General features: G+C 31.0%; 1 protein-coding gene across 1 annotated transcript in view; it reads left to right on the forward strand.

Moving 5' to 3' along the window:
- Positions 1 to 13,797, forward strand: part of ERBB2_2 (Receptor tyrosine-protein kinase erbB-2) — a 75,287-nt gene that overhangs the window by 30,676 nt on the left and 30,814 nt on the right. Inside the window, exons 6-9 of the mRNA XM_051211422.1 lie at positions 3,215 to 3,289; positions 3,511 to 3,626; positions 9,189 to 9,324; positions 12,013 to 12,117. Coding sequence (XP_051071480.1) covers positions 3,215 to 3,289; positions 3,511 to 3,626; positions 9,189 to 9,324; positions 12,013 to 12,117 — 432 coding nt within the window. The remainder of the gene's footprint in view (positions 1 to 3,214; positions 3,290 to 3,510; positions 3,627 to 9,188; positions 9,325 to 12,012; positions 12,118 to 13,797) is intronic.

A 13,797-nucleotide genomic window follows, 5' to 3' on the forward strand; every position in this document is an offset into this window, starting at 1 on the left:
ATGGTAAAAATTATTCAATAATTGTACATCAATTAGACTTTCAAGAAAATCAAATTATCCATTGTAATCGTGGTAAAAAAAGCTTTGAAATCGGATACATTGTTTAGCACAATATGTTCAAACACGACTGACATTAAAAGCCTCCTTTGTTTTCTCATTGTAAAACATGTGACTATATCAAAATAAGTGATAAAATAATTGTCTCGTCCTAAACAGGCTACACTTATCAACTTTTTAATAGTACTTTTATAAAACTCAGTCGACGTTTTATCAAACTGTGACGAAAATAATAAAAATTTGGAAACATAACTTCAAGACGCTTTGTCCTCTGCCACAGTGTTTTATCACACTTTATTGGTAGTTACTAGAAAGCAGTAAAATATTATGTTTTTGCTCAACTCATACTATTCATCCTTCATTTTATTGGCATTCACGGCGACATGAAGAAATCGACATATCCAATAAACAACGCATTTAAGTTCAGTCATTCCAAGATACCAACTGTCATACTTCAATATATAAAATAGCATGACACTGTCTTTGTAAATGTAATTACGTGTTTAAAACTATTCAAACCTTTCTGTGATTCTATCTAACTAATAGTGCTCCATAGTGGAAACGTCAAATTACTTAGTCCAAATGGATTAACACGTTATCTCAGTGCTCTTTGTCGCATACATTTACAAATAAACCTGAAAATAAGTTGCTTATTTAAAGATTTTTCTCATTCCTAAATTGATTTATGTTTAGACCTCAGCTGGAAGATTTTAAACATACACTTTTCGTCTAAATGCAAGAAAAATATTTTATGTGAGTTGTGTGGTCCCGAAAATAAACTACTACTGTAGTGTGTGCTACTGATGTCGATAGATGTAGGCAGTATGTATCATCAATCAAAACTGAAGTGTCTGGTGGCAGAAGGTTAACAAGATCGCAGAAGAGAGATCGAGAACAGAGAGGGATTGATGTGGAAACGAAGAAACAATGAAGTCTAAGACAATTGCGAATGAAGCATTTACTGTATGGTTCTCAGATTTTACTAAGATATTTTGTAATTTTGTACTCAAATGCATTTGGTTGTCTCCAATGTTGTTCTCGTTCACCATACTACTACTGACTCTCAGCTGCAACTATTTCGATAAGGTATGAATAAACTATGTTTAGCCTCCTTGTTTACATATAAATCATTGTTATAGATTCATAAAGTTCGGATAACCTCAGAATAACTAATATCCAAAGGATAACTTTAGTGAATGCAAGTTAACGTCTTTTAGAGATTTAAATAACATTAAAACTGAACATAATATAAAGATAAAATAATTTAAACATCCCAATCCAATTATACATCAACTCAATAGGCCAATTTATATGAAAAATTCGAAAACAGTATTCGAAAATAACTCGTGATAATGAAAATGTTTTAATTAATAAAAATAGGATTAAAGTTCAGCGCGAGAAAAGCAAACAAATCCGCAACATACGTTGAATAATTTATCCATTAGTATACCATTCCTTCCGTTCTAATCATTATTATCCTCAATACTCTCCAATAGTGTTTTATCATTTAATTAGCTATTATTCATTCATTAAATCTGTTCTCCCATAAAAGCGAAATTAAAGTGGTTTAATTAGTTATGAAGCTAACAGTTGTTGAGCAAGTGAACTATATATATATACTGAAAACACTTAATAATGATACAGTTGATCATGGTATTTTTCCCTTAAATTAAGAATTCATGCTAATATTATGTAATAGAACTTAATTAACGCGTTTTTTCTTCATTTTAAAACCATTACATAAAGGATTTTCGAACATATTTTAGATTACTATCATAGTATTATTACGCGATTAGATTTTTAATCACTTAAATGTTTATTTCTTATTTGGTTTGTGGATTAAATTATCACTATGGTTCTTTATGAAATTAAAAGTGAAATTAAGGAGAAACTGCTGTAAATAAACCAGCATGTGTCTACATGTGATGTTTTTTAAAATTTGTAAATAAAGTAGTTAGAAATGGATATTACTTTCGTTCTATCGAAGACTTTAATTCAGGATTTAAAAAAAATTATTTCTTATCTTTTTTCAATAAACAGAGAATTCGACCGAGTTAGTATAATAAAAGCTTGTTGAAACCGTAACTGAAGGAACATTGCATTTACTTGAGCAAGTTAACGTTTAGCATTTCAATTTCACTTGTGAAAATAAGATGTTACAATGTTGTTTTGTACTACACCAATGTCTTATGAAAAAGGTACACCAACCCTAGATAAAATCAAGTTATTTGCAGACAAACGTTACTAACCGATAGTCCGTCAGTACACTTACTTGTTCTTTTTTCACTAAGAAGTTCATATGGAGACCAGAAAAAATAATCTCATAATGTTTATTTACCATTCGAGTGAAGTAATAAATACATCCAAAACTGAATCTAAATGATCTTTAAGATTAGACTATACTTTCGATCCTAGAGATAGAAATTTTGAAAAGATGAATTGAATTCAGATGAAGTTTGAAAATTATAAACGGCGTTTTGGAACTTAGCGCCTGACAAAATAACCACTCCTTTTTGTCAATCAAATAACAAGTAAGGAAATGTTCACACGTGGATATATAGGGATTTACAAATCCTAACAATAACAAATACTAACTAAACAGAACACTGGGGGTTCATCACAATACTCGCGATTAAGTGTACAATACTTTGAACTAAAGTCCCAGTGAGTAATTATTCAACGATTTACATTTTCAATCATCGATAAGTAAGGAACGTTCTTCTATCGTTTTGAGCTTCCTGATTCGTGGTTCCGCGACTCTAAATCTTCGGCTGCTGTCAGCTCGTGATAAAATTCACCTCCAAATTATTTGGATTATTCGAGATACAAACAGTGATGATCTTATTTTTGCCCAGAAATTCCATAAGTTTTTACTTGTGTGACAACACTGATGACTTAAATTTTTCAGTTAAGCTAATCCTAACAATCTTTTGGTAGTTATAACTACGTATTAAGTCTTCTTCTTATATATAACAGTCTCTGTTATTATAATGGTTATTAACATATTGAAAAGGTAGTCATTTTTGATTTATCGGTGAAAATAAAATCTAAATTTCCGTTATGTACCTACTGATTATACATAAATCATTTTTAATTGAACTGTGAATGATACATTTAAGTAGAAACATTACGTCATTATCTTATTTTTTTATAACAGCCTGCTCCAAACTTTGCCCAAAGATAAACAACAACACATATTGTTGGGGCCCATCTCTGTCAGACTGTCAACACCGTAAGTTGTTTTTAAGCTTTTATGTTTTGCTTAGTCAACTTAAAACTAAAATGACATAAATATTATGTATTCTGTGCCTGAAGATGCTTTCATCTTAGAAGATAACAACAAACGATCTTTGCTTTTGAAGCTTGATGTGGTTCTTGCTTTTCACTTAGGTGGAACTGTTGTGGACTGTAAAAGCTAAATCCCTGTATATTAACTTCTCTTCTTTTGTTTAGAATCTAAATGTCAAAATTTATTATGTAATCGGTGTTTAAGAATACGAAATTCATATTCATGCTGTCACGAACAATGTCTAGGAGGGTGTACTGGACCTTTAGCTTCACAATGTGTGGTATGTCAATATATTAGAGTATATTTAACTTATGTTTATTATTAAAACATAATTTGAAAACTGTATTCATTGGTTGTGTTATTTTAAATCATTTACCAGAAACGGTTATTCTCAGTGGAATTATGCTCATATAATGGGAAACAATGAATATTGATTATAAAGTGACAAGTGGTACCGTAAATTTATAACACAAAGACGTTGTGAACAATTTGTGACAGGGGAATATATATACTGAATAAAATCTAAATATTAAATTTATTCATAGTAGGCTTTAGTGATACATAAACTGTGTACTGAAATCACATTTTGTATTTAACTGAAGAACATAAAGTCAGAGAAAGCATTTTCTTTGATGTGATATGTAATATGATAGATAAACTATCCTCGGACGTCGATTAGATTTAGTTTGCTTTCTGTAGAATAGTACAGCACCTTTGGAGACGATACAATAATTGTAATCCAAAGAACCTGGTACCAAAGTATAGAGTTGGTTGTCGAAAGAATTATTTGGTCTGGTAAAATAAACTGCTACCGGTAACATATGTTATAAACTTTAAGCGAATATCTGATTCTTTGGAGCGTTCGTTGTTAGGGGTGGGATAATATACAAATATGTTAGTACTCGTCGTAGTAAAATCTGGTAAGTTATATTCAAATAATACGAGAATCGAACGTCAAGTAATCAACTCTGTCCTGACAACAGCACATTGAAATCTTCTCGAAAGTGCAAGCAGTTTTTCGACGTGAAATTCTTCATGAATATAGAGGTTTAGACCTAATTACCATAAATACACTACAGTATAAATACAAAAATTTTACAATGGTTATAATCGAAAATATTTCAGATTAATGTTAGTAGATAATGAAAGTTTTAACTGAACAGATGAAACGTGGTTAACAGTGCAATCAAGGATGCCCGTTCCCTAATATTTTGAACATTTTAGTTGGATGTACGTACATCTCAGAGTTGATGTTCAGTTCAGGTTTCCAGCCCAGTAACTTACACTGCAAACGCCAACGCGCTATCCACCCTGCTATGAAGTCCGAATTGCCATAAATTTCAGTTCAGTTTATAAGATTAATCAAAATTCACTCAGAAGCATTAACAACCGAATAATCCAAAACTATTATAATCGAATTATAATTCGTACCTACTACACAACTGAGTGGCTGTTTGAACTCGGTAGCAAAGTGGCTAATGCGTTAGCATTCGAAGTGTAAGGTATTGTGTTGGAATCCTGAACTGAACATCAACTCTGAGAATGTAGGTACATCCAGTTAAAGGGTTTAAAGTACGACGAAACGCGTCTCTTTCATAGCATTGCTAGTTTCATTCTATCTATTCTATAAAGAATTGTAAAGTGATGGGTACATCAAGTCAGCACTCACAGGAAGCTCATTAGCCAGATAAGACTGATCGAAATTCACTCAACAGTATCAACAACCGGACCGTTCAGAAACATTACAAATTGGACTAAAAAAATCTGAGTTTTTCTTGTTATCCTTTCTACAATTTTCATAGTTTTCTTACAAATCAAGTTCATTTATAAAATCGCGTTATGAAAATTTATCAAACGTGTGAATTATGATATCTAATTTGTTGGATTATAATTGACAAATATTCTCCGACATACTTTTTGTCTTCTCAGTTTATTTGAACAGTTCATAATTAAAGATAGATTTTAAGCTACCAACAATTACTAAGAACCAGTTGTAATTTATCTTTTGATCAAAACGATATGAAAAATGTCTATTAAATTAAATTTAAACAAGTTCCTTATAACTAATCGGAACATCTCTCTGACTTTTGATTTCATCTACTTGGACTTTTATACAAGACTATCAAAGTTAATGCACCTCATCAATCATTTTCTTCTATATCTGATCTATTCTTTTTCAATATTATTCATCATTTGAAATACACCACTATATGATGTTGATAAAAGGAATTCCACCAGGTTAAAGACATTGTGATCTTCCTAAACAATAAAAGTGTTTAAAAAATAAAAGGCTTTTATGAATACAGAGATGAAATATTTCAAATGAATCAGTATGTTTACGACCAAAGGTAGACTTGTAGTAACTTTACTCAATATATAATGGGATGGCTATAGTATATTTTTGAGCCTTATGACCAGAATGAATTAATAAACTCTGAAACTACTTTTTCTTTTGGAAAATTCGAGATCACTGACGATATAGTTAGTTTTAACCGATATTAACTTGACTATCAAAAAGAAAACACCTGTAAACTTCAAAAGCACCTTTTGAATAGTTTTGACGTGAAATATCTTATTTTTCTGGAGCGAAATCCTGTGTGTTCGACATTGATGTTATTTCTAAAAGACAGTTTTTAATATTATATTTTTGATTGAAATCAAGCTACTGCAATATCTTTAAATTCAAAAGACTAAGATGCAAACAGTACTTGATTATTAATGCCAGGCAATACATTTTTAATTTTATTTTAAACGACTCGTCACTACAGTTTTGCATAAATAGTGTTATCTTTGCTCGTTTTAGCTAAACAGCCACACTTCTTATTGTAACCAATTTTTAGGGTTAGAATTAATACAAGGATCTTGATTCAGATATATTAATTTCCATACACCTTTATCATTTGGATGATGCTTCTTATAAATGGATGGAATTCGGCTTTGTAGATATTTGATTTAACATATATTCGAACCTCAATAACCTTATGAATGTCAGAATCCATCATACGCTTATTTTATTTTGTATTCCCCAAATTACCAACTATACTGTTTCTTTTGATTAAACTGTAGGATCGTAAGTTTTATGAGCATTATACTTGGATAGAGTAACAATTCAAAAGTAAATCGTTATAACGCTTTGACTCTGTGTTTTATATCAGATAACTGATATATAAACCTTCCGTGCACTACTTTTATGTGCGCAGTAAAAGTAGTTTTCTATTAAGTCTGCTGATGAAAATTACCGTCTTAGTAAATCAAGAAAGAAAACTATGGATGAATATGTTAACAATATCAGTTTGATGATTAGCAATTATTTTATTCAAATAATTATGTGGATAAGTCAAATTACCAAAAATATGGAATTGCCTTAACTTAGTCTTAGGGATTTTAGGTTTGTCATAATTGGTTGATCATACTAACCTTTTGTTTTTCATAATTATGTGGAATTATATCATACAGCTAAACCTTATGTCTATATTTTCTCTTATTCACTAATTAAATAACAACTGCTGTATTTCTGTAGAATAATATAACAACAATTGCCAAGTATAAAAGAAATCTTAAAATATATATTGTTGAGTTCACTACGCCTGTTTGTTTAAGATGGGAAAGCATCCTAAACATAACATAGAGAAAACAAATCTGAATGTATTTATTTCTTTTCTAAAATTTGTAATTTTCTTCGATCTCAAGTAATGTGTAATTATTATTTCACTTTAACTAAAATATTTTTGTTATCCCTATTGTTTATTGTGAATATTGACTTTATTATTTATACTAGGATACTACAGGCAGTACTTCATGTTGCATAACCTCCATAGGATTGACACATGACATGTTTAAAATAAGCTTCATTTAGTTATCATGTTTTACAACTTTTTGTGTTAATATACTACCTTTTAGATACAGACTATCATTTCTAAATATTTCTGTAACATATATGTAGATAAAACTGCACTGAATTGCTTTTTTATTTTACTAGTGTTTAAATTCATTAAATTAATAAACAATAAACTATCATCTGCCAATGAACCACTGGATAGCTGACAATAAATTTTATTGACAAACGTAAACGTAAAACATAAGATTAAATAGTTTTAACAGATTACTTCAAGATTTTATACATACGGTATAGTCTAATTAGTTACTGAGATGTAAAGTAATTTACTGAAAAACCAATATGAATAAAGTATTCTTACAGGTACATTAGAAAAATAAACTCAGTTATTACGAATACATAACAATTTGAGGTTGTTGAAACACCTGCGATGACTTTATTATGTTTGACTATACCATCCTTTTTGTGGCTAAAATCGAAGTGAATAATTAAATGAATAGTTTCTTCTGGGTACAGAATGGCCTTGAGAAGTGTAAAGTGATTTTGTGCTAGCTTTAATTATGAAATATGTTGTTGATTGATTGTCTTAAAAGAAGCTAAGAACAATTCAGCTTTCGACAGTTAACTGTAAGGTACCAGCTGAGTGGTGATTGTTATTCAGTTAACTCTCTGATTTTTCAGTAGAATGAAATATTTTCTCTTTTCTCGGTGATCTCTAACATTTAAAACAGTTCTTACCTGTTCAATTTAATCTAAATCCGTTTAGCCCTTCAATTATGTAAAGCAGTATAGGCAATAATCAAATGAATCCAATTGATGTTGTTATTCTGAAAACTAGGATCAGTGAATAACAATTAACAGTAACAAACAAATTTCCATTGCTGTATATATTTTAGTTCGTTTTGTTGAGCTTATTAGCCGTAATATGAACTATAACTTCGGTTACATTTCATCAATTAAAAATGACGATATTCTCTTACCACGGTAAAATAGTCATGTTTTATTTTGATATCTGCTACAAAAATATAAGGTTCCACCAAATGCCTACAGTTCAACGAATGTGAATGTAGGAAGCTCATTAAACTGGCCTCGTTTATTTACTTTATTCTCAGAGAGATAATTGCGTTAATTTAATTAATATAAATACTTGTTTTTTTAAACAGGATACAATCATATCTTTTTCAGTATGATGAGATTGGTTATGTGTTGATCGGCTTTTCATTATTAGATCTTTTGTCTACGTGTAGGTTTTACACAGACTTGAAAGAAAACTAATTATGCTACACAAGTAAAACAACAGATTTTTTGCAACCTTAAATGTGATATGTTATCACTATCTGAATCTAATTCTAGTACTTTGGTGACTTGTTTCACCGGAAACGAATACCTGAAAGTTTAAACCAGAGACTTATCCATATTCATGGTAGATGGTCTTATTTCTATATTGTTTCGCAAGAGTTTTCGAAGTGTCCATGCGAAATATGAGTCGAAGGGTAAGAAGACGAACCTTAATGAATTGACGATAATGAAGAAACCAAGCTGTACATCTTATCGCGTTTTGCTAAAATATCAGACTAGTGATTAAGTTATTTTACCGATAAAGAACTCAATGAAGTACTGAAATGCGTACAAGATATTTATCAAAGGAACCATATAAATTTACAACTAATGGTATGATTCGGTTCGTTTCGTGATGGTATTAGTTTGATTAGTTCAGTATATTTACACAACAAGCTATTCATAGCGTTTCAGTAAAAATTGTCTAGCACAACAAGCACTTGGAGTTGTGTGTAGCTTAGAAGAAGAAGTGAATAACTCCCGTGTGTGATAAATAAATATGGATTTAAAAAACCTGTTGTATAACGTAATATTTAAACATGACAAGGCTAAGTAGACTTTCTTTGTAACTAGATACTTTGATCTCAAAGCTTTTTCCCGGTAATTAATTTCACATTCTTAAGTTAGATGAATTCATTGATTTTTATTCTAAATGCCGTTTTGTTACAGAGTTGTAAAGAATATTATAATTCTGGCACATGTGTTGCACACTGTCCATCTAGAACAATAATTCATGAAGGCAAGTTAATTTCGAATCCTGAGTTCAAGTACCGCTTGGGAAATCTATGCTTATCGGTTTGTCCAGGTAGGTTATCGGTATAAACTAATATTACTGTCGGTTTATAATACAATCTTTATTTTACCGCTAGCGATATTTTCTAGATTTCTAACACATTAAACAGCTGTTATACGGAATCCCATAAAAACTTGCTAACATAAATTTGTGCTTTTGGCGACAAAAGAAAAGTGTGTTTGTTTTTGGTTCCTTCTTGTTATAATCTCTTTCCTTACGGTTATGACCCAGCTATTCCTACTGCTTAATATTCTCGGACACCGATTCACTCGACAAGTCTCCAAATCAGAACACGGTTGAATAAAAAAGAGATTATATTCCAAATAACAAGGTTAGATGGAAGTAAGAAGCATAATAGGGAAAACGTTAGTATATTTATAGTTTTTACATGAGAAGATTCTAGAGTATTCTCCAACTATCGCCTAGTGCTGATTGGATAAGAATTAGTCAATCAGTATGCACCAAAGCAATCGTGCATTGAGCATGCTTTAATCCAGTCTATGTCCCGCTAACACTCCTATATAGTGTTTGGAAGTCCTACAGATACAGAGTCCACCAAATTCGTCTTTACGGGTAATCTTATTAATACTGTATTAAAGATTCATGAAAGGAACTGGATGTGTGTGTTTAAATTATCATTCAAAACTATAATATCGTCAATTGAAATACTTACATTTCTACATTCTAAATATTACTTTAGGAATTTTCGCATATTAAATAAGTCATAAATTTGTAAAATCATATTCGGAAATAACTTTATGTATGTTCGAAACGACAATGCACTGTCACTCTACGTAGTTTCGTTATAAAAATTAAGCCTAAGAAAACCTATTTTGTATATAATTTGTTAGAAATCTAACTACAACACGAACTGCTTGAAAAAAAACAAGTATTACAAAAGTACTTCTAGATGTTATTGCGACCTAACAAAACTGTTCACGGAAATATTACGTCGACACTATAGTATTTGGTGAGATAACTAGTCGGGAATCGTACAGACCTATGAGTTACGTAAGTCTTTACTGCCTTAAAGGTCCTAGCCAGCATTAAACTAATATTTATACAGTTTTACTAAAACGTGAGGATGCAACTGCAGGTCACCATTTACCATAAACTATAGGAACACACCTGAAGAGCTGCCAGGTGTTGAAATATATTTCTCAAAGTCCTAGTGATCAGTAAGAGCAATCAAGTTGGAATGTGACAGAAACTAACTGATGAGATTTGTTAAAGATCGTGAATGATTTGGGATGAACAATATGAAACATTAGATTGTAACCCAGAAATTTAAGGGTATTGTTATATCCAAACGAAGAATAGATGAATGGTAACTGTTAGAAATTATTTATGGAATATTATTACAAATATTCTTATTGCATAATTATCAAGTAACTAGATTATATATATAAATATATCCCTTTTATCATAAGCTTTCATTTGATTTATTGGCTACTATTATACGATTTACTATTCTTCATTTATTCCTAATCTGTTAGTTATAGTCTCCTATATACACAGTCCCTTTAAGCTTGATCTTGAACAATTATTATTTTTCATTTCATGGTGTGAATGAGGTTTGGTCTGCTTGTATATCAACAACGTATATCTGAAATATATTATTCATACAGTGGAGGCGGATATTGTGTTCTGGATTCAACGCGCAGGACTAGGCAGGGAGCTTCTATGTCAAGGGCCAATAAGGGTTCAGAGTTGTCTCAAGGCTGCTGGTGATATTTGACATGCCTTTGGTTTAGAACATGAACAAGGTCATAGAAGTCGGTATTCTGGTTAACGATTTAGTCACATAATATTTGTCGGGCTATAGGACAAAACAGGTACCTTACTCCGTAAGATTTTGAATGAACCGTATTAAATTCCACATAGCGTCAAGACTGTGCACCTTTGAAAAGTGCTTGTCATGATGAAAGTAGTGTCTATTGCATTCTAGTTATTGATGTTTCTTCAGTTGGTGGCTGATCATAGAAAACGTTCTGTTTACACAAGAAAAAATGTTGTTCATGTGAACAGTAAAAGTGCTTTTTAAACCATCATATGCCATACGCAAATGGAATAGTCAAATATCTGCACTGACAAATTATTTTAGGACATTGGCTTTTGATTTGGATCGTCATAGGACAAAGAATAAGTAATTGGCAAACTTATTTGAAAATCAACTAGATGTAACATAGCCCAAATCATTCGTCAGGTTTGTTCATTGTTTAATTAGTATTCAAGAACTTCAGACCTAAGATAGCTGTTCCACAGAATGCACTCATTTCGGGTTAGTATGCCGTTCACCAGTGAAACGACTCTTCGTAAATCATGTCACGCTGTTCGGAAAGGATTTTCCACTACTTTAAATTTTTCTTGTGATTTATTCTAAAATGCTGGAAACCATGATCATGACATAATGTTCAGCACTAACTACTGTGAAATAACACTTCACGGAAACGAAGTTGCATAATCTTCAAAGCCGAACATTTTGTTGCCCGATTAGTATTGGCGTTTACGTTGTGGGTTGATTTCCAGCGCTCTTTCGTGTATTTGTTTTGATTGCAGTCCTGACGTCAAGTTTCGAAAGAATTTAGCATTTTCTGTTTAAAAATAAGCAGCATGTATTTTGAATTTAAATTCAAAATGCTCGATATATTTTCATCCAAAACACAGACTACTTTCTGTTTATTTAATTTTGGTTTCCAGATGGATTCATGGTTGAAGGTGATGTATGTGTGACTCATTGCTCTACAGGTAGTATGAGTACAGATGGACGTGTATGTCTTCCATGTCAAGATAAATGTCCAAAATGTCAGTTTTTTATTTTACTTTTTTGTAGTATTTTTATAAGCAAATACTATTTTACAAATGGATATTCGATGAATTAGTACCATTCACCTTCAAATAGAATGTTTGTTTATTTACAGTGGACACTATTTGTTTTTGAAGTAGATTATTTGGTCATTTTCATGTCGTAAAAGATTAATTGAAATTAAAGTTAATAAATGATCACAAAATACTAGGATAAATGCTTAATTACTTGGCTTAAAGAGACTTGAATTTAGCGAATGAAGCATTAGAAACTAGAAGGTATTCCGTGGTGATCACTGTGTCTTTAAGTAGTATAGTTCTATCCTGGAAACAAATTTTAAAAAAACTTTCTGAATGCACAATCATTTACTCCAAATGGTAATATTGTGAACAGTTTGAGGTGACACTTAAAGCCTCAGAATGGAAGTATGATTTATTTCAAGTAGACTTCAAGAAAACATACCAAGCATACATCACGTTTCATCCAAAATCCAATATTACAAATTTAAATGGAAAGAAAACTTAACGACGTTCTTTGACTTTAACATATTCCCTAGAAACATTAAGAATACAAAATAAATTAGACGAGCAAGTCACAGTTGATAAATAGCCGAACTAAAAATCTGCATCAAAATTTACGGAACAAATAGAGTGAGAACACTTCTCAGATAGCGTATAACCAATCAAAAGATTTTAATCCATCAATATTTGGAAAGGTTGTTAAAATTTAAATCTGCTTATCATTAAACGGATTCTGAATCAACTTGAGAAGATAAACCAGAAATGTAGCCCTCATGATTCATATAGTTTACATAGCGTAATGAAATATTAGTATACCACTGAATAGGCTTGTGTGTGCAGTTATATTGATATAATAAGTGATGCTAACTCCTAAATATGTTATAGTACATGGTTAACATTCACTCTTTATTTTCCATTACATTTGTAAATTTCCTTTATTATAAAATATATATATTTGCATTGTACATCCATGAATCCACACTAATGTTTTATCGAATATGGAGAAAATCCGTCTTGTTTTTGTAACGGTCATTTAAATTAATCAACCAAAATTTACATTTTACATTTATATATTTTCCAATATGCATGGTATAACAACCACGATAAAAGCATTTTTTTTCTTGAAATTTCAACGCCTACAGCTGGATTTAGTAGTTACGAATGCTATATGTGTGCCACCCAGCGTGCTGCTACAATCCTGTATTTAGCATATGAGCAAACACTTTCTAAACGATAACTAAGTCGTATCAATAGAAGTTAAAACAAACTATATACATTGCGCTTTGCTGAGGAGTCCTACAGTAGGACGAATCGGCCGTCCAGTCCGTCCAGGTATTCCATGGTGGTCTAGCTGCAATTTATTCATGAACACAAGTGTTAAATACATTCTTAAATTGAATCTGAAGAACATGAAAACTAAGATGTCAGTTTGACATAAGTAAATTTCAATTACTCTATGAATACATTTATATGAAGTTAACAATGAAACAAAAAATTACTCTCAAAGACAGCGAAATAAGATTTCATATTAGTCCATTTTTTAAATTATGCTTTGTATTGAATACTCAAGAGATATACAATGAAATAAATTATTTAATTGAAAATCAAAAGCCAGACAATAGACAACCTATACTAAAATTATGTAACAACAACAACAAT

This window comes from Schistosoma haematobium, chromosome ZW (assembly GCF_000699445.3).
Source record: "Schistosoma haematobium chromosome ZW, whole genome shotgun sequence".
Lineage (NCBI taxonomy): Eukaryota > Metazoa > Platyhelminthes > Trematoda > Strigeidida > Schistosomatidae > Schistosoma > Schistosoma haematobium.